Raw genomic sequence first — 20,171 nt, 5'->3', positions numbered from 1 at the left:
CACTTAGTGAATCAAAGAAGTTGTAGGTGCCACCTCCCCAGAGCCCACGGGCCTCTCTCTGGGGAATAGCTTGCTGGGTAATAGGTTGTCTGATTTGGGAGATCTGGTTGGACATGAAGACTTTAACATACAACTGTATCTTAGGCAAGCAATGGATTGTTGTTGTTGTTGTTAAAACTTCTAGTAACACGGTGTCACTCTCTTCCTCCATTGTGGAGATTCTCTTCCTTACATTTTTCTTTTTTTTGGAGCTGAGGATCGAACCCAGGGTCTTGTGCTTGCTAGGCAAATGCTCTACCACTGAGCTAAATCCCCAACCCCTCTTCCTTACATTTTTAAAATTGAAGAGGAAAACAAACCTGATAATCTGATCAAATGAACACACCCAAGCTTATGAAGTTTACCTCCAGCACAACCAAGCCTGATACCTCAGACACAAGCCAAAACAAGAGAAGGAAGACCAGGAGTCTCCAGAGGCTTTACAGAAAGGTTCTCGGTTGTTTTCTGTGTTTTAAAAAAGAAATATTGTATCTAACCAAAGCTGTGAAAGAAATGGTCTCTTTGGTGGCAGGGCCCAGTCCCCTCTCCTTGGATTTTATTCTGATTAGTCAGCTCAGACCCATAAATGATGTTTGAAAAAATGTGAAATCCTGCTGGGCAGTGGTGGCGCACGCATGTAATCCCAGCACTCAGGAGGCAGAGGCAGGTAGATCTCTGTGAGTTCGAGGCCAGCCTGGTCTACAGAGCTAGTCCAGGACATGCTCCAAAGCTACAGAGAAATCCTGTCTCAAAAAAACAAAATAAACAAATTAATTAATTAATTAAAAATGTGAAATCCTATTACTTTTTTGTATTTATTCAGTTTTATTAAAAGCATCAAGCATTGAAAAAATATTTATTTATGTGCATTAGTGTTTCTGCCTACATATATATGTGAGGGTGTCAGATCTTAGAGTTACATGTGGGTGTATTGTGAGCTGCCATGTAGATGCTGGGAATTGAACCTGGGTCCTCAGGATGAGCAGCCAGTGCTCTTAACTGCTGAGCCATCTCTCAAGCCCTAATAAAATACATCTTTTTTGTTCGTTTGTTTGTTTTTTCGAGACAGAGAGAGAGAGAGAGACAGAGAGACCACACAGAGGAAAGAGAGAAGAAAGAGAAAGAAACACACAGAGGGCCTGCCTGCTTTTTAGAGTGGGACACCGTCGCAGGCTGATGACGTAATTGAGGACATAGTCCTTACACAGACCCCCTGAAACAGGGAGTTATAGATGATCATGAGCTGCTGGGTTGGGGGTGCTGGGAATCAAACCCAGGTCCTCTGGAAGAGCAGTCAGTGCTTTTAACCACTGAGCCATCTCCCAGCCTTTCATATTTTGAGACAAGGTCTCATGTAGCTGCCCAGTCTTGCACAGGGTTTCTCTGTGTAGTTTTAGAGCCTGTCCTGGAACTTACTCTGTAGACCAGGCTGGCCTCCAACTCACTGAGATGCACTGAGTTTGGGCTTAGCTGCATCTTTTTATAGGTATCCCCAAGACCAAAAATTAGTGCCCACAGAAGAAGGACAAATCTCTCCCTTCCTCCTAGGGCCCCTGGCATGGGTGCAATGCCTACAAGGACTGTTCCCTACTCTGGTGCCAACCATGGATTTTGTTTCGTTTTGAAGTTTCATGTAGCCCAAGCTGGCCTCGAACTTGCTGTGTGACTGAGGATGACCTTTAACCCCCTCTCCTACTGTCTCCACTCCCGAGAGCCCAGGTTACAGGAGAGCACCACGAGGACCAGTCTCACCAGGGATTTCAGGGGCAGACTCGATCCTAGGCCCAGGGTTCCTCGAGTGACAGAGGACGATGTTCTTCAATGGTCCTCCAAGCACAGTGAGCCACCAGACCCACCATGCCGGGCAGAGGGGATTCTGTCTTCACTCTTTTCCTCAGTCCTGGATAGAGCTTCCAAACAGATGTTCCTCATCACAGCCTCACTCCATGTCGGGAGCCTGGAGTTCCCACAGAGCCTGGTGGGAAGGGATAGGGAAGAGCAGAGGTCATGTTCCCCACAAGCCTTCCCTTGGGAGGCCCCGAGAGAGCCTGGAAACTGAGACCCAGAAGTGCCACGGCTCACCCACTCGGTGTGGCTACAGCAGAGCCCACAGCATAAGCTACTCTTCCCGGCGCAGCCACCCACCATCTGGGAAGACTGAAGGCTCGCTGGGGATGGTGGCAAGACCCTGGGTTCGATCTCTGAGGGTGTGTGCAGAGCACAGGGGTGCGGTAGGGTGGGGGGATGGGGCTGTGGCATTGATGAAGCAAGGTGTGTCTCTTCCAGGCTACACTGATAGAGAATCTCCCTCTGCCCTCTGCCCTCTGCTCTGGGGAGATACTCAACAACACACCTTCTCCAAGAAGTAAACTGTCCTTTGGTATCTCTCAAATCTGGAATCAGCTTGGTTGGAAGGGGAGGGCAGCTTCCAGGGGTTACCACTAGCAAGCTTGGCAGGGCCTGTCTTTGGCATTGGGCAGAGGAGGGGGGCTATTAGAATCCCAGGACCACATATTTGCCTTCCCCGGGCCCTGCTACCCTGATGCAGAATGGGGGTGATATGCATCTTCCCTTTGAGTTTGAGCATCTTGTCTTGAATGTCGGCCCTTGCAAGCTTGCCTTTCCTTGAGGAGTACACCTCTTCCTTTTAGTAAACTGGCCTGGGCAGGCTACTGGAACTCTGGTGGATGGGTTGGAAATGGGCACACCCCGTGGACACAAACCAGGGTACCGTGGCTCCAGTTCACTGTAGAATCACAGCCCTTAGCCACCAGTCTACTGACAATCCTTGGCTTCCCTAACTGAATCCATGATCCCATTTCCTCAGCACTTTTCTTCTGGCCTCTGGTTGCTTCTCATTGTTTTTTTTATAGGTACTGGAAGTTGAACACAGGGCCTTGGACATGCACTCACCACTGAGCTGTATCCCCAGCCCTCTTATCCTCTTTAGGTTAAATTCAAGATCCTCACTGTGGCCCGGATCGGTGCTTCACCCCTCCCTTCCCCTCATCTAGCCCTACTCTTGCGTGCCTCCCTGTACACCTTGGTCTTCCTTCTGCTCTGCAACACACCTTGGGTCTTTCTGCCTATGGGCTCCAACAGGTTGTTCCCGATGCCTGGAACTTGACTGTGAGCCTTAGGAGTAGGAACTACGTCTGGTCTTGTCACTGTAGACTGGTAATGAATGCAGCTGCACTGGGTCTCAATACACTCTTTTCTTAAAAAAAAAAAAAAAGGAAAAAAGAAAAAAGAAAATGTTTTGTTTTGTTTTGAGCGCTGGGATCAAATCCAGAGCCTTGTCTATGATAGGTAAGCATTCTTCACCTGAGCTACATCTCCCTGCTCCCCAATCCTCACTCCCCCTTTTTCTTTCTTTTTGAGACAGGATTTTTCCATATAGCCCTTGTTGGCCTGGTAATCAATATGTAGTCCAGGCTGGCCTTCTCTGGCCTCAGTCTTCTGAGTCCTAGGCTTATAAGCATTTGTCACCACATCTAGCTCCACTGGCTAGAGAGGTCTGACTTTGTAGCTCAGGTTGGCCTTGAACCCATTAGCTGGTAGGAACAAATTACCCTCTGACCTCCACCTGCTCGCTATGGCATATGCATCTCTCTCTCTCTCTCTCTCTCTCTCTCTCACACACACACACACACACACACACACACACACACACACACAAATAATAAATTTATTTCATTTATTTATCTCTTTTTGAAACAGGGTCTCTCTACATAGCTCTGGCTGTCCTGGAACTATGCAGATCAGACTGGCCTTGAACTCACACAGATCCACCTGCCTCTGCTTCCCAAGTGCTGGGATTAAACTGCTTCACTGACACACTATCAATAAATAATTCTTCTGTTTGTTTTTGGTTTTGAGGTGGGTGCCTCACTATGTAGCCTTGCCTGGCCTGGAACTAGCTAGCTATGTAAACCAGGCTGGCCTCCAGCTCATAGAGTGTCTATCTCTTTCTCCGGAGTGCTGGGTCGATGTGTAATTATTATTATTATTTTTTAAAGATTTATTTATTTATTATGTATACAATGTTCTGTCTGCATGTGTTCCTGCAGGCCAGAAGAGGGCACCAGATCTCATTACAGGTGGTTGTGAGCCACCATGTGGGTGCTGGGAATTGAACTCAGGACCTCTGGAAGAACAGTCAGTACTCTTAACCACTGAGCCATCTCTCCAGCCCGGGTAATTATTTATTAAATGTTCCTGAGCTTTTTTCTGGTACTGAAGTCTGTGCTTAGGTCTCTCTCATGGGAGAAAAAACTGGAGCTCAGAGACATTAGGCCATTTGTTGACAGTCACACAGCACAGATGAAAAATCCAGGAGGAGGCTTCATCTCTCTCTCCTTAGAGACAGGGTCTTGTAGCAAAGCCTGTCCTTGAACTTTGTGGTCCTCCTGCCTCTACCTCTGGAATCCTGGGACTGCCAGCAGTCTGCGACTGAAGGAGGCTCTCCCCTCTCCCCAACCTCACCCCTTCAGGGTAGAGGGCTGGAAGGAGCTCCCACAATGGTACTTGAAGGCTGTCTGGAGTAGGAGGCTGACAAGACAATGCATTCGCACCTGTAACCTCAGAGCCCCGGAAGTGGAGGCAGGAAGCAGCCAAGTCTCTGCTATATAGTGAGTTCGAGGCCAGCCTGGGCTACACGAAACCCTGGCTCACAACAAAATCAGAGAGCATTCCTGGTGGGATGACCAGGAGAAGGTTGAAGCAGCAGGGACCTCCTCTTGCTCCTCTGCCAGCCGTGGGTCTGCAGAGGTCCCTGCACCGGTGGGGACAGGGCGGGTAGCTGCAGCCCTCCCTCTTCTCCCTGGGGACGTGGCCCAGCACAGGCGACAGAGGCGGGATGTTCCCACGTGGGGGTGGCGGGTGGAGGCGGGGCGGGCTCTGGTCCCTTCAGTCCGGTCTGCGGTTCCCTGCCAGTCACTCAGCGGGGCAGCTCTGATTCTGCTGCCTTCAGTCTGCAAAGGTGAGTCCCGCCCGAAAGAAGGGTCGCGCGGGGGGCGGTGGTGGAGGATGTTCGTTGTGGCCACCCTGAGCCTTTGCCCCATCACCGCACAACTCTCCCTTCCTGGGGTCCCTTACTGGGGTCCTAGTCCTGGGCTTTGCCTCTTTCCCACGATGTGGGGTCTCCTCTTTCCGGAGGATGGGCTGTTCCTTTTCCTAGATGTGCTGCCTCTCCCACCCGCTGACCTAGTTTGATCCTTGGCCTCTAGAGCGGCTGGGATGCCAGACCCTGTGTGTCCAGTGATGGCAGGGCTCAGCCTGCCCCCTCCTCCTGCAGCGGAGCAGGCAGACCGCACGTAGGCAGTCAATTAAGGAGACCTTGGAGCAAGACGCGGAGCATCTGCTCTGAGACCTGGGCCACTTGCCCTGCGGGGAGGAGGCTAAGGACTTTCCTCTGGGGCAGACAGTTTAGTGGGGCTCCCAACCTGGCTGATACGAAACTGGCAGCAGAGCTTCCGCCCCTCAGTCCCAAACTTTTCAGACTTTATCCAGAGGCTTGACTTTCCACTTCTCAAACGATGGAGAGCCCAAGAGGGCCCTAAAGATCTGGAGTGCGCCCATCTACTCCCACGTATTAGAAAACACCGAAAGGGGTCACCTCCACCCCACCAGCAAATCAGCATCTGGCCTTGAGGGGCAGCCAGCCAGCCCTGTGGTGCAAAACCACACCTGTCTCCCGCCCCACAGATGCTTTCCAGAGCTGCCTGGAGTCTGCTGATGAGGACCGGAGGACTCGGAACTCGGGGGACACACAGCCCAGGAAGTACTGGTAAGGCTCAGACCCAGATGTCCAGCCCTGCTCCGGGGCCCCAATAACTGCCTCACATCACTTCCTTTGACCCTGCTCCTAGGTCCTGGACCAAGTTCCTCCAGCAAACTGGAGCCCACTGAAGGAAGAGAGTAGATCTCTTCATTCCAGGTTTGATTAGAGCCTAGCTCCCACACCTTAGTCCTTTATGGCCTTTGTGTCCCCAAAGGAGGGTGCTACAAGGATAGGGACCCTGAATTCTCCTTTCCAGACCTTGGTGCCAGGACTAGTCAGAAGAAGAGGTCTAAAGCAGGAGCGATTTCAGCCAGAAAGCAGAAGGGATCCCCTGACGCTCAAGGGAATAGACAAAGATAACATTTGTTGACCCATTACTGGGACACCTGCCCCCTGCTATGCTAATCACTTCACTTTAGATTTTGCAACAACAGTGTGAGGCAGGGCGAGCTCTACTTCTCAGATGGACAACTAGACTTCAGAGTTCTAGATATGAGACAGGGCAGCACCCAAGGCCGCGCATGGTGGCTCACACCTCAATCCGGGAGCTCAGGAGGCTGAGGCTGAGGCCTGCCACACATATCCCAAACCAGCTTGGCTTATGGGCTGACTCCCTGTCACAAACAAACAAAAACGACAACAAAGGTGGGCATGGGGATTCATACTTCCAACCCCAGCACTTGGAAGACAGAGGCAGGAGGATGGATAGTTGTGGGTGAGAGAGACCAGACCAGCCTGGGCTACCGGGACAGACTGTTAAAAAACAAACAACAAAAAACCAGCAGAGAGAGAGAGAGAGAGAGAGAGAGAGACTCAGAACTAGGACTACTCTGATGCTGCTCTGCCTCTGGTGTTAACAAACAGGAGAGCCTGTAGGGAGATCCTCACTTTCTGACCATGCTCAGGGCAACCTGGCCATCTGCACAAAGTTGAGGCCTAGTTACCAAGGAAAGCCTCTGGAAGAAGGCTGGGGAGAAAATCGTCCTTTCTGGACGTAGGGTCACTGAACACTGCTGTGGGCCAGGCCTTTGGTGTTTTAAAAATTTATTATTGCTTGTATATATGACATATAGGCATCATTTAAATTTATTATTGTTTGTATGCAAGATGTATGGGGGGGCATGCTACATCGTGGTTCTGGAGGTCAGAGGACAGCTTTGTGGAATCTTCTCTCCTCCGATCTTTATGTAGGTTCTAGGGATTGAACTCAGGCCCTCCAACCACAACTGTCTTTACCCACCGAGTCATCGCCCAGGCCCTCTTTTTTCATCTTGTTTTATTTTATTTTTGGACACAGGCTCTCATGTAGCAGGCTGGCCTGGGACTTGCTATGTAGCTGAGGATAATCTTGAATTCTTAATCCTCCTGCCTCTACCTCCCAAGTCCTCTCACGTGAGGAGATGACAGATATGTCTGCTCAGTGGTACTGGGAATCAAACCAGGCCTTCTCACACCCCAAGCTTTCTACATACTAGGCAAGCCCAATACCCACTGAGCTACATTCTCAATGCTTCTTCCCCCGGAGGACCTTTGGATGTGTTATCTGGAAGCTTCCACTGAGGTGTGAGGCAACCTACCACCCATACTATCTAGACGAGGCCGTTCAGATGCAGTTGTGCACGGTGTGAGTTGAGTGTCAAGCTGCAGTCAAACCCAGCTGCCTCCGAAGCCCCAGGAAGCACACATAAAGACACACACAGGGTGCTTTATAGTTTGCCTGGATCTCAGTCTCCTCCTCAAACCCCTCCTCACCCCTAGCCTTTGCCTTACTGGACCTCTTCTCAGGCTAAGACCTTCCCAGAGAACACAGGGTTTGCAGCCTGTGTTGGTGACCTGCATGCCTGTGCTCCTTGCTTGAAGGCTCAGTGTGTTCATCTGTCAAATGGAGATGACCACATCTGGCGCAGAGGGACATGTGGCCCATGAGCCAACTCACCTGAAAGCCTTTGGCTGATACACGGTGAACAAGAGCTGTCATTAAAGACAGATGGATCCGGGGCAGCCTGGACTCAGCTTCCTCCCTTGTACCCGCAGCTGGCAGTCAGCGGAGGTTGAGTCCCTATGTTGACTGCTATGCTCAGCGCTCCTATCCCATGCCAGATGAAGCCTTCTGCACAGAGCTCAGCGAGGAGCAGAGGGCTCTGAAGGAGAAAGAGAAGGGCAGCTGGGCCCAGCTGAGCCAAGCAGAGAAGGTGGCCTGTAAGTACTGGGCTGGGCAGGCTGTCTGGCTGGAGAGAAGGGGAGGCACGGAGAGGGTGGAGTCCAGCTCGCCCTTTGGTTCACTGGACCCCCATGTCTGAAGCTAGTGACACTGGGGACATGAGGAGAATCACCTGGACTGATCTGACACTGTGAGATAGGATGTGTGGCTAGGGTGGGATGTGTCCCAGGGGCTGCAGACCCAAAAGACGGGGTCTCCAGGAAGTCTGTCTGGGGAAGTATAAGAGCGACATGGAGAAGGGTGGCCCAGGAGCAGGTGTGAAGGGTCTTTATGTCACCAAGTGGGGCAGAGAGAAGCAGGGAAGAAGGGAGGCAAGCTATGTGGCTCTCGGCTGACCCGGGCTATCTGGAGCCTATTTGCCTCCTTTCACAGCTGGGGTACAGGAGGTCTCTTACTTCAGGGGGTACCGGTGGGTAGAAGCTGGCACTGCTCACCAACTCTTTCTTTCCTCACTCTGCATCTTACTGGCATCGACTACAAAGACAGGCCCCGGCCTGGGTGGGAACAAGCCAGGCTGCATCCTTGCCCTCTAAACTTACATGCTTGGTGCTCTGCCTGGCTCCTTTTCCTTCCTTCCACACCCCTGGCCTCCCTTCCACCTCCTTCCCCCTCTCTCCCACCTCCCTCTTCCTTCCACACCCCTCTCCTCTCTTCTCCTCCCTCCTTTCCCTTCTATCTATTCTACCCATCTCTCCTCTATATCAGAAAGGGAAGGCCCTGCTTTCCTTCTGTACCCCAATGTCACCGTACTAACTATGTCCCTGTACCCACCATTGACTGCCCAGCAGCTGGTCCCACAGTCATAGGAAACTGAAGCTCAGGGAGATGAAGTCACTGGCCAGGCCACATAACTTAGAGTCACTAGATACCAGTCGGGACTGGTACCCACGCAGAAGGCACTGGGACCACACCACACAGGGAGGGTTGGTGAGCTACATACAGGAGGGCGCCAGTGCTCCCAGGAAAGAGCCACTGGGCCCTGGACCTCTTGCCACTGGGTCCCCCTCCCTCACCTTCACCCCACCTCCTTCCTTCTCTCTGCTCCTGCCTGGGTGGAGATTCACTGTGGCAGCCAAACTGCCCAACCCAAGACGGTTCTGCCCAGGAACCCAGGCCAGCACACATTTTCCTTCACACAGCCATTTCGGAGCTATTTAAGGTACAGAGACTCATTGTTCACATAGGTGCCACTCTTAAAGGCTGCAAGAAGGGAGAGAGGCTGGGATGGCAGGAAGGTAGAAAGAAAAGGAGGGAAGGAAGCAGGAAAGAAAAGAGGAGAAAGTGGGGGGAGGGAGGGAGGGAGGAAGGGAGGGAAGAAGGAAGGAAGGCAGGCCAGCATCCTTCCCAAAGTCCTCCTGAGACCAGGTCCTTGGCACACAGACATTCCTTGTTCCCTCTACTGCCTTTTCATCCCATGACTGAGCCTAGGCATCATGCTGGGTAGTGGGCCATGGGCCTGATCCCCACATCTCCTGATAGCCATGCAAGAGCCTAGGTGGACATCTAGCTGTGGCTATGCTCTGATAATTACTAGGAGGTGCACAAGTTAAACAAAAATATAGCTTTAAGCTGGCATGACAGCCGGGCGGTGGTGGCGCACACCTTTAATCCCAGCGCTTGGGAGGCAGAGGCGGGTGAAGCTCTGTGAATTCAAGGCCAGCCTGGGCTACAGACCGAGTTCTAGCACCGTCATGGATACACAGGGAAACCCTGTCTCCGAAAACAAAACAAACAACCTCAGAAAAGAAAAAAGCAAGTTTAAGCTGGCATGGCGACTTATACCTATAATACCAGCCCTGGGAATGGCAGAGGCGGGAGGATTGTGGACTCAGGGCAGCCTAGGCTGTGTACTGAGATGCTTTCCCAAAATAAATCAGTGTTTTATCATTTTAAATACGTAACAATAGAAAACAGAGCCTCTGTGTGCAGCCAGCGATCTAGGCGCTGGGGATGCTTTGCTGGCCAGAGCCTTGTTCTTCTGAGGCTTGGCAAAGGCAAGCACTGCACAAAAGATGATGAAGTTCTCAGTGCAAGGAGGGAGGTCAGGCAAGCCCCGATAAGAAAAAGTGTCACATAAAAGCTTGTTTTTGTACTCCTGTGTCAGAAATCCACCTTCCCTGGGTCTAGCCAGGTCCTGTGGGATCTGCCTCCTGACACTACCTCTTCAGCCACACTGCCCTACCTCGCCCCTTCCCCATCTGTTCCTGTCCTGGGCCATTTATTTTAATGAATTTATTTTATTTTATGTTTTAGTTTTTCGAGACAGGGTATCCCTGTGTTGCCCTGGCTGTCCTGGAACTTGATCTGTAGACGAGGCTGGCCTCAAACTCACAGAGATCTGCCTGCCTCTACTTTCCAAGTGCTGGGATTAAAGGCGTGGGCCACCTTATTTTAATTTTTGGGACAAAGGGTTTCATTATGTAGCTTGGCTGGCCTGGAATCCAACATATAGCCAAGGCTGACCTTGAATGCGCTGAGATTTGCTGCCTCTCTACTTCAGCAGTGTTGGACTGAAGAAGGTACGAGCCACCACACCATGATGAATTTGTTTTAATTTCAACTTGGCTTTCTCTGTTTGATTTTCTAAACCTGGGTCCCTAGGTCTCCTTGGAGAGGCCTTCTCAGTCTCCCTAATGAAGGCAGCTCCCCCATGCCCACCCCTAACATGTTTTCTGAAACATTTGGTTCCTCCCCTCCTAAGTTCCATGAGGGTAAGAGCTGCTGTATACAGTTACCATGTTTTCTTATACAGTAAGTGCTGAAGAATCTGCTGGTTGAGTAGCCTATGGGTGCAGCCTTGTGGGAAGCAGAGGCAGGACAGCAGAATGAGATCCTCACTCAAAACACACAAGCACACAAGAATGGGCTGGTGTACTGGAGAGATGGCTCAGTGGAGAAGTACCTGCCATGCAAACTTGAGAACCTGAGTTCAGAACAAGGCCGGGTATAACAGCATTTGCCTGTAACTCCAGGCCTGAGGAGGCCAAGACAGGAGCTCCCTGGCCACTAATAGAGACCAATCAGTGAGTTTCAGGGTCAGTGAGAGATCCTGTCTCAAAATGCAAGGTAGAGTGACATCAAGGAAGACACCAGATCGTGATTTCTAGCCTTCATATTCATGCACATGTATGCCATGCACACACTTGCACACCAGGCTTTTTCTTTTAGGACACAAACCAGCTCCCAAATCATGACACAGAGACTTATCGTTAGTTTTGAATGCTTGGCCTAGCTCAGGTAGGTTTCCAGCTAGCTCTTTAACTTAAATTATCCTGTTTCTCTTTATCTACCTTTTGCCTTGGGGCTTTTTACCTTTCTTACATCTGTATATCTTACTTTCTTGTGTCTGGCTAACTGGCATCTGCCTGGCTTCTGGTCCAGGGCATCTCTCTCATTCTCTCCTCTTCCTTCTTTCGTTCCTTTTTTCCTTCTTTCTCGAGCCTAGATTTATTTATTTATTCTCTCTGCCTGCCATCCCCACCTATCCTTTCTTCTGCCTAGCTATTGGCCATTCAGCTTTTTATTAGACCAATCAGGTGCCGTAGGCAGGAAAGGTGACACAGATGCAACATATTTTTACATAATTAAACAAAGCAGCATAAACAAAAGCAACACATCTTTACACAGTTAAAGTAATATTCTGCAACGGGAACAAATATAACACATCTTTGCCTAGTTAAAATAATCTTCTACAACAGAGAGGCTGAGTGAACAGCCTGTGGTGCAAGAAGGGGCAGCCAAGGGTTTCAGGGGCCAACAGCTGGCTCCAAGGTCCTGGGCATGGATCTGCATGAGTCCCCTTCCACACACTGCCTGCCTCCAGTGTACCGGCTCCAGTTCCAAGAAACCTTCGCAGAGATGAACCATCGCTCCAATGAATGGAAGACGGTGATGGGCTGTGTCTTCTTTTTCATTGGATTCACGGCTCTGATGATTTGGTGGCAGCGGATCTATGGTGAGTGGATGAGTCACTTGACTGTAGGCAATGTATGCTCTTGTGCCCATAAGCCACTGGCTGAGCTCTCAAGGGGTCCATATTGAGGACTCTCCTGAAGGGTTCTGAAGTGTCCACAGAGGGAGGATCAAGAACAGAACATAGCCACCTAGGGGGAATGTAGGGAGGTTAGCTCTCTGGGTATGAGTTTTCTCATCTGCAAAATGGGAATAATAACATCCAACTCTCTGTCTGGGCTCTTGTGAGTATTTAATGAGAAGGCTATAGGTCCAAGTAGGCTCATGAATAGTGGTGTTTCTGATTGCTGCATATTAACCATGTGTTTCTTAATATACTTTTCTTTTTTAAAAATATTTATTTTATTATTTGTAATTGTATATGTTATTTTATGTGGGAGTATGCATACCTGAGTGCCTAGGAACTCCTGGAACTAGAATTACAGGCAATGTTGAGCCTTCATGTGGGTGCTGGGAATCGAACTCAAATCCTCTGGAAGAGCAGCCAGTGCTCTTAACCACTGAGCCATCTCTCCAGCCCCTTACCATACTTTTCAACAGTTGGAAGACATGAATCTATTGTCTTTCCCCTTTTTTTTTTTTTTGACAGGGTCTCACTATGTAGCCTTGACTGTCCTGGAACTTACTATGTAGACCAGGCTGGCCTCAAACTCACAGAGACCTATTGGTGAAATTATTAAGGCCACTCCACGTAGTTAAAAGGGAGGTTTATTTTGTGGGGTAACTTACACATGAAGGGATAGGTTGTAGGGTCTGGCAAAGGTATCACGCAGCCCGGCGGTGTTCTCTGAAGAACTCTGCTCGGACTACCTCCTGCATCCAGCGTCTCAGCACCAAGAGAGCCCTCCTCTCCATCCTGGGTCTTCCACTTCCTCTTCCGTCCCACCTTGTGGGCGTGACCATTACCGAAGCCTCATTGGGGGTTGGAACTTCCAGGCCAATGCTGGGATGGCTACCCACTACAGAGACCCATTTGCCTCCCAAGTGGACTACTGTGATCAGCTCCTGTTTTCCTTTCTTTTCTTTCTTTCTTTTTTTTTTTTTTTTGGCTTTTTGAGACAGGGTCTCTCTGTAGCTTTGCACCTTTCCTGGAACTCGCTTTGAAAACCAGGCTGGCTTAGAACTCACAGAGATCCGCCTGCCTCTGCCTCCCAAGTGCTGGGATTAAAGGCGTGCACCACCACCACCCAGCTTTTTTTCTTTTTTTTAAAAGTAGGGTTTACTGTGCAGGCCAGGCTGGCATCAGACTTGGGATTCCCCTTCCTGAGAGAGGTTAGGTGTGTATGACCACTCCTAGCTAGGGTTAATCCTCTCTCACAATAAAAGGCCAGTGAAACGATACAGGCCAGGATGGGCACTCACAGACCCTCTGCTCTGTTACACTTAACAGAAAGGGAAGCTTGCATTTGATGTACAAGATGGTGTCTCCATGTCCAGCCTCTTTTGTTCCTGTATTATTGGCTACAGATGATAATATGTCCTTGCTTAGCTTAGCTACAGGAGAAGCTGGGGAATGTTGTTTTTCTGGGAATTCTCTATCTCTATCTATATATCTATATCCATCTATATCTATATCTACATATTTTTTGAGATAGGGTCTCACTAAGTACTCTTGTTTGGCTTGAAACTCACATGCTGAGATTAAAAGCATGCACTGCCCTACCAGATACTGGTTTTTGTTTTGTTTTGTTTTGTTTTTTTAATGCAAGAACTTGCTGAGCAGTGGTGGCACACACATTTAGTCTCAGCACTCAGCACTCAGGAGGCAGAGGCAAGTGGATGGGTCTCTGAGTGTGAGGACAGCCTGGTCTACAGAGTGATTTCCAGGACAGCTAGGGCTATACAGAGAAACTCTGTCTCAAAAAACCAACCAACCAAATAAATGAATGAATGCAAACTCTTACTTTTTAGCCCAATGGTTTTTGTTTGTTTGTTTTGTTTGTTTGTTTTTTTGAGACAAGGTTTCTCTGTAGCTTTGGAGGCTGTCCTGGAACTCACTTTGTAGCCCAGGCTGGCCTCGAACTCACAGAGATCCACCTGCCTCTGCCTCCTGAGTGCTGAGATTACAGGCGTGCACCACCACTGCTTGGCTAGCCCAATGTTTAGTCACTGTTGTATTGCTGTGGGAGACACCTTGACCATGTCAACTCTAATAAAAGAAAGCATTTAACTGAAGCTTGCTTACAGTTTCAGAGGTTTAGTCCATTGTCAAGGTGGCATGCAGGCAGACACGGTGCTGGAGAAGTAGCTGAAAGTTCTACATTCCAGATCAGCAGGCAGCAGAATAGAGAGGGGCACTAGGCTTGGCTTGGGCTTCTGAAACCTCAAGGTCTGCCCGAAGTGACTCACTTCCTCCAACAAGGCCACACCTCCTAATCCTTTTCAAATAGTGGCACTCCCTGATGACTCAGCATTCCAAAAGATGAGCCTACATTCAGACCACCACACCCAGGCAGATGTGAGACTCACTAAGGAGCCTAGGTTGGCTTCAAACTTGCAGCAATCATCTTGCTTTGAAATTTTGAGTCCTGGCATTACAGATGTGAGTCACCATACCCGGGTTGTGGGTTGTTTTTTGTTTGTTCATTTGTTTGTTTTTTATTGTAGGTGGGTCTTTTCTTTCTTTCTTCCTTCCTTTCTCTCTTTCTTTCTTTTTTTTCTTTTTCTCTTTCTTTCTTTTTTTCTTTCTCTCTTTCCTTCCTTCCTTCCTTCCTTTTAAAATTTTATTGAATGTGGCGGTCAGAGGACAGCTTCTGGGAGTCAGCTGTCAGGCACATTCACACATTAAGCCATTTTGCCAGCCCTTTGTTTGAGTATTTATTTTAGACAGGGTTTCGTTATATGCTCCTAGCTGGCTTGGAACTCTCTGTGTAGACCAGGCTGACCTTGAATTGACAGAGATGTGTCTGCCTCTCCCTCTGCCTCCCAAATGCTGGGAGTAGCCTGCTGTGATTTTTTTTTTTTTAATTTCGTAAAAGCTTGATGGGAATTCCTGTCTTGTACAATCATGAAAAGGGACAGTCTTTGGGGAAAGGCTAGCTCAGGGTTTGCTGTGTCACACTCTTCGTGTCCACCCCTGGATAGAGATCAGTGATGAGGTTGGAAGGCCGCTCACTCAGAAAAGCACTTGCCATGCAAGCATGAGAACTTGAGTTTGGATCCCCAGCACTGGCATGAAAAGCTGGTATCTTAAGGCCAGAGAGATGGCTTAGCAGTTACACTGGCTGCTCTTCAGAGGACCTGGATTCATTCCCAGGACCAACATGATAGCTCACAACTGTCTGGAACAAGGGATACAATACTGTCTTCTGGCCTGCTCAGGTACTATACATGCACATGGTGCACAGACATACGTGCAGGCAGAAACAGCCAAACACATGAAATAATAGTAATATTAATAAATAATTTGAAGCTGGGATGGTGGGGCACTTCCATAATTCCAGCACTGGGGAGATAGAGACAGTATGATCCCTGCAGCCAGTCAGTGAGCAGTGAGCACCACGGTCAGTGAGAAACCCTGCCTCAAAAACTAAGGTGGGGGTTGGGGATTTAGCTCAGTGGTAGAGCACTTGCCTAGCAAGTGTAAGACCCTGGGTTCGATCCTCAGCTCCAAAAACAAAACAAAACAAAACAAAACAACAACAACAAAACTAAGGTGGAACTGGCTCAGTGGCTAATGGTGCATGCCACCATGCATGCCTACAACTTGAGTTAAATTCCCAGGAGCCACATGGTGGAGGGAGAGAAGAACCACCTCCTCAGATCTCCACACATGCACCATAGCTCACATGAACACTCCATTGTGCACACGCTACCCCACCCCTACAAATAAATGAATGAAGGGGAAAAATTAAGTACCAAAGGCTAAGAGGGTCCACAGGTAAGGGTTTCTCATGACCCTCCCCAAGGGTCCAGTCTTTGAGTTAAATGCTGTCCTCTGGTATTTATTATCACTATGTAGCCCAGGCTGGCTTTAAGCTCTCTCTTCTCCTGCCTCAGCTTTCAAAGTCTGGGATTACAGGCCTGCACTACCATCTAGCTCCTTTCCTGGTGTGTAAAGGGAACAATGTCTATCTACCTTTTCCTCCTGATCCTCCTAACCCCACCCAGCTGCAGGATACAGTAGGAGCTCCCTCACCCTTCCTGGCTAGTGGGAGACCATAGCCAGTGCTTCCTATCTGTCCAGCCAGAGAGATGCCCAGAACCTCACAAGTACTCATGCTCCATTCCCATAACCCTCCAGACAGGACCTACTCCCGAGGGTCAGAGGGTAGGGCTCAGAGAGGTGAAGTAGCTTGTTCAAGGCTACACAGCAGAGAAATGGTAAGGCTGCGAGTGGCACATGTAGTTCTCAAAGCAGTCCGCCATTGATCACAGAGACAAGCGAGGAAATAGATTCCCTGAGGAGTGAATCAAGGCTGGGAGCAAAGCCCTTGTCCTGCTGGACCTTGCTTTTTGTTTGTTTGTTTTTGTTTTTTGTTTTTTTGAGACAGGGTTTCTCTGTAGCTTTGGAGCATGTCCTAGACTAGCTCTGTAGACCAGGCTGGCCTCGAACTCACAGAGATCCACCTGCCTCTGCCTCCCGAGTGCTGGGATTACAGGCATGCGCCACCACCGCCCAGCTGTGGACTGTGCTTTTAAAAAGAGTGGAAAGCCTGGTGGTGCACACCATTAATCCCAGCACTGGGGAGGCAGAGGCAGCTGGATCTCTGTGAGTTCAGAGCCAGCCTGGTCTACAGAGCGAGTTCTAGGACAGCAGGAGCTACATAGTAAAACCCTTTTTCACAGAGAAAGACAGAAACAGAGGGGTGAGGGAGAGCCTGGAGACAGAGGGGAGTGCACCCCTCAGTGCAGGGGACCCTGAGTGTGGCTGTAAATCAGGGTCAGAGGGAGAGTGACTGTGGGGTCTGGGCTGCTGCGGCTTGCTCGGGCTCACCCTTGATCCCCTGCAGTCTTCCCTGAGAAGGTGGTCACCCTGACGGATGAACGGAAAGCCCAGCAGCTCCAGCGCCTCCTGGACATGAAGAGCAACCCCATCCAGGGCCTGGCTGCCCACTGGGATTACGAGAAGAAAGAATGGAAAAAGTGACCAGCATCACCGCTTGCCCTTGCGAGACCACCCTGGTGCACAGCCCCAGGTCCAGAGCTCCTCCTCTCCTCCTCTCCCCTCCCCTCCCCTCCCCTCCCCTCCCCTTCCCTCCGCTCCACTCCAATAAAAGCAGCTTGCTTTCTTCTGCCTGCAGACTCCCCTTGGACTGTATCTGGCATCTAAACTTACCCAGTGAGGTGGGGGCAGGAACAAGTCACAGAGGGTTTCCTGGAGAAGTCGGCCAGGCTGGGCCTTAGGCAGGCAGGAGGGAGGACAGAAGGCAGTCAAGGGAGGCAGTAGCGAAGGCAAAAACACTCTTTTATTCAGTCAGTTAACCAATCTCGACTAAGCACCCGTGCTGTCCTTGCACTAAGATTCCGGGCTCTGGGGATGCTGCAGGACAGGACAACGTGCTTGGCCCCACGAGGAGACTTTTCTCCTGTTAAGGTCAATACAAACGTGAATAATAAATAATGGTGGGATAGATTGCAGGAGATGAGTGCCACAAAGAAAAGATAGTGAATAATAAATAATGGTGGGATAGATTGCAGGAGATGAGTGCCACAAAGAAAAGATAATAAGAGCCTGGGAAGTAGGTGGAGAGCCTCTTAAAGGAAGCGGCGCTTCTGAACAAAGGGAAGGTGGAGGCTGTGGAGCATGCAGCCTTGTGGTACCTCTCTTACTCGTGTGTGGGTTTTATCTCCGGCATTGCAAAAGGAAAAATATAGATTAGCAAGTGTAAAAACCTTGAGGTGGGATCTGATTTGCTAATCTGAACTTCAAGGAGGCCACAGTGACTGAAGAAATCCCCGAGTGGGGGGAGGGGGAGGCATGTGCTGGAAAAGAGCTGGTCTTGGGCTGGGGAGCAGGTGAAGGGGGAGCTTCCGTGTTTGGGGTCTCTGAGGGACAGATGCCAAGAAGGAATTAGTCACGTGAAGAGACTGAGGCAATGACTGTGGGGGATGGAGGGGGAGGGGGGATGAGAGTCCCTTAATCTGACACCTGGGAAGGAGAGCAGGAACGTCGGAAACGGCGCAGTCTGGAGCCGGCTGTGTCCAATCCCGAGACACCACACCGTGGTTGAAATGGACCCCCTGGACGGGGCATGTAACTTAGTGATGGCTCAGTGCTTGCTGGGCATGTGCAAGGCCCTGGATTCAACTTCCAGTATTATCAGAAAGAAAAAAAAATCAGGGTCTGATTAATACAGAAAGAAATCAAGCTTACACCAGAAGACACAAAAGGAACTCCAAGGAAGCAGGGTGCTCCCCCATGCTGTGGTCCAGATCTCTTAGGAGTACGGATGTGGGAAGTTTGAGCAGACTTCAGCTGTTCTATAGTCATGGGCAGCGCAACAACCTCAGCTGCAGGGGCGGAGGCTGGTGGCTGGTGAGGGCATCTGCGGATGTGAGGTCCAACGTGGGCGGCCTCTACCTCGGGAGGGCTGCAGGGGGCCTCGGGGGCGCTGACAGCTACTCCGCCCTGTGGCTGGGGTGATCATCACTAGAAGACACACACCGGCGACAACACTTTCTGCCCACAGTGCTCCCTCCGGCGCCCTCTACCGGCAAAGCGCTGCATCATCTCTTGAGTGCAGGCCCGACGTGAATTCCAGGAGGTCCAGCCAGGACAGAGGACAGTCAGTACCCTGTTCCCGGCACTCCCCTCTCTCCCGTCAATATTTGATCTTCTGTTCGTTCATCTGTTCATTAGTTCGACATACGGGTTCCCTATGTGGTTCTAGCTGGCCTCGAACTCATGGTAATCTTTTTGTTCCGCTTGCCTAATACTGAGATTACAGATAGGCAGGATTTGAATGTCTGTCCTATTCTCTCTTCTCTCCCTCCCCACCTCGGTCTGTCTATTTCCGCAGTCTCGCTATATAGCTGGGGGCAGCCAAAGCAGATGGGACCAGGAACGCTGCAGTGATTTGAAAGTGCAGGTCTGAACACTGCCTTCCTTTCCTGCCCTCCCTTCTCCAGACAGTTTTTTTACTTTTTGTTTTGTTTTGTCTTACCATGTAGCCTTGGCTGGCCTGTAGCTTATCATGTAGACCAGGCTGGCCTTGAACTCAGAATTCTCCTGAGTTGGCTTCCCGGGTACTAAGATCAAAGACTTGCACCACCATGCCAGTCCCAGACAGGGTTATATGAAATTCTAGCCTAGCTAGTCTTAGACTAACTATGTAGCTGACGATGGCCTTGAACTTCTGATCCTTCTGCTTCAACCCCCCCAATTGCTGGGATTACAGATATGCTCCACTACTCCTGGCTTTATGACTACCCTTCTGAAGACAGATCTGAGCAGTGTACCTCCACACACACCCTCCCATAGCAAAGGAGGAATTTAGGGGAACAGTAACAGCAACAATATTCATTCAACCAACACATTTGCATACCAACTATATCCCAGGTTCTGGGGGCACAGTGGATGAGGTCTCGTACCAGGGTCATTAATTCTGGTATTGTGAATCTGAACGTAGGGACCGGGTAAAGGAACATTAATCAGATGGCTAGTCTAGAAAATCAGAGCACAAGAGAGTGCCCCCCCCCAAAAAAAAAAGAAGAAGAAGAAGAAGCCAAGTCATATTTGGATGGCCAATCAGGGGCTTAGCCTAGAGGGCTTCCCTGAGGAAGTGTCCTCCAATCATAAACGATGACCAGATGAGAGAGGCTAGGTAGGGAGAGTTATGTGCAAAGGTCCTGCGGTGTTAACACGTTAAGGAGATAGAGACAGCCAGTAGGAAAGAGATGGGACAAGAAAGGTGTGTGTGTGGCTGGCGGGGGGGGGGGGGGGGGGGGGGGGGGCAGACAGTCCTCCAGAGCACTACAGGTTCTGCTACTTCTGCTGAAGAGGGGAGTTTGGAGGAAAGCGTGGGAAGAGCCATCAGAGGAGGGGTGTCCAGAGCTCAGCAGCTTTCCGGATCCACCACTCACTGCCTCCAGGCCATCAGTGCCAGAGTAGAGAGGATGGGTAGATGGGGCCCCACCCTCCATGCCTGCTGGCCTGCTGGGTGGAACCCACAGGTGGGAGTAAGCAGGTAGGAATTCTAGAGATGCTCTGTAGCA

General features: G+C 50.1%; 1 protein-coding gene across 1 annotated transcript; it reads left to right on the top strand.

The window, feature by feature from the left end:
* The first annotated feature begins 4,936 nt into the window (after positions 1-4,936).
* LOC118582211 lies at positions 4,937-17,210 on the top strand. The gene is made up of 5 exons (XM_036184882.1): positions 4,937-5,020; positions 5,746-5,827; positions 7,856-8,020; positions 11,866-11,997; positions 16,967-17,210. Exons 2-5 carry the CDS (start codon positions 5,746-5,748, stop codon positions 17,101-17,103), a joined length of 516 nt encoding a protein of 171 aa, XP_036040775.1. The 5' UTR covers positions 4,937-5,020; the 3' UTR covers positions 17,104-17,210.
* Positions 17,211-20,171: the final 2,961 nt, after the last annotated feature.

Source organism: Onychomys torridus, chromosome 4 (assembly GCF_903995425.1).
Source record: "Onychomys torridus chromosome 4, mOncTor1.1, whole genome shotgun sequence".
Lineage (NCBI taxonomy): Eukaryota > Metazoa > Chordata > Mammalia > Rodentia > Cricetidae > Onychomys > Onychomys torridus.
Note: the sequence above shows the minus strand (reverse complement) of the source record. Positions and strands in the feature narration are given on the sequence as shown.

What these genes read in the sequence shown, in the direction of transcription:
- LOC118582211 (XM_036184882.1), top strand. Translation starts at nt 5,746, where the DNA reads ATGCTTTCCAGAGCTGCCTGGAGTCTGCTGATGAGGACCGGAGGACTC. An exon ending in ACACAGCCCAGGAAGTACTG is followed by an intron (nt 5,828 to 7,855) that starts GTAAGGCTCAGA and finishes TTGTACCCGCAG; the next exon opens with CTGGCAGTCAGCGGAGGTTG. An exon ending in TTGGTGGCAGCGGATCTATG is followed by an intron (nt 11,998 to 16,966) that starts GTGAGTGGATGA and finishes GATCCCCTGCAG; the next exon opens with TCTTCCCTGAGAAGGTGGTC.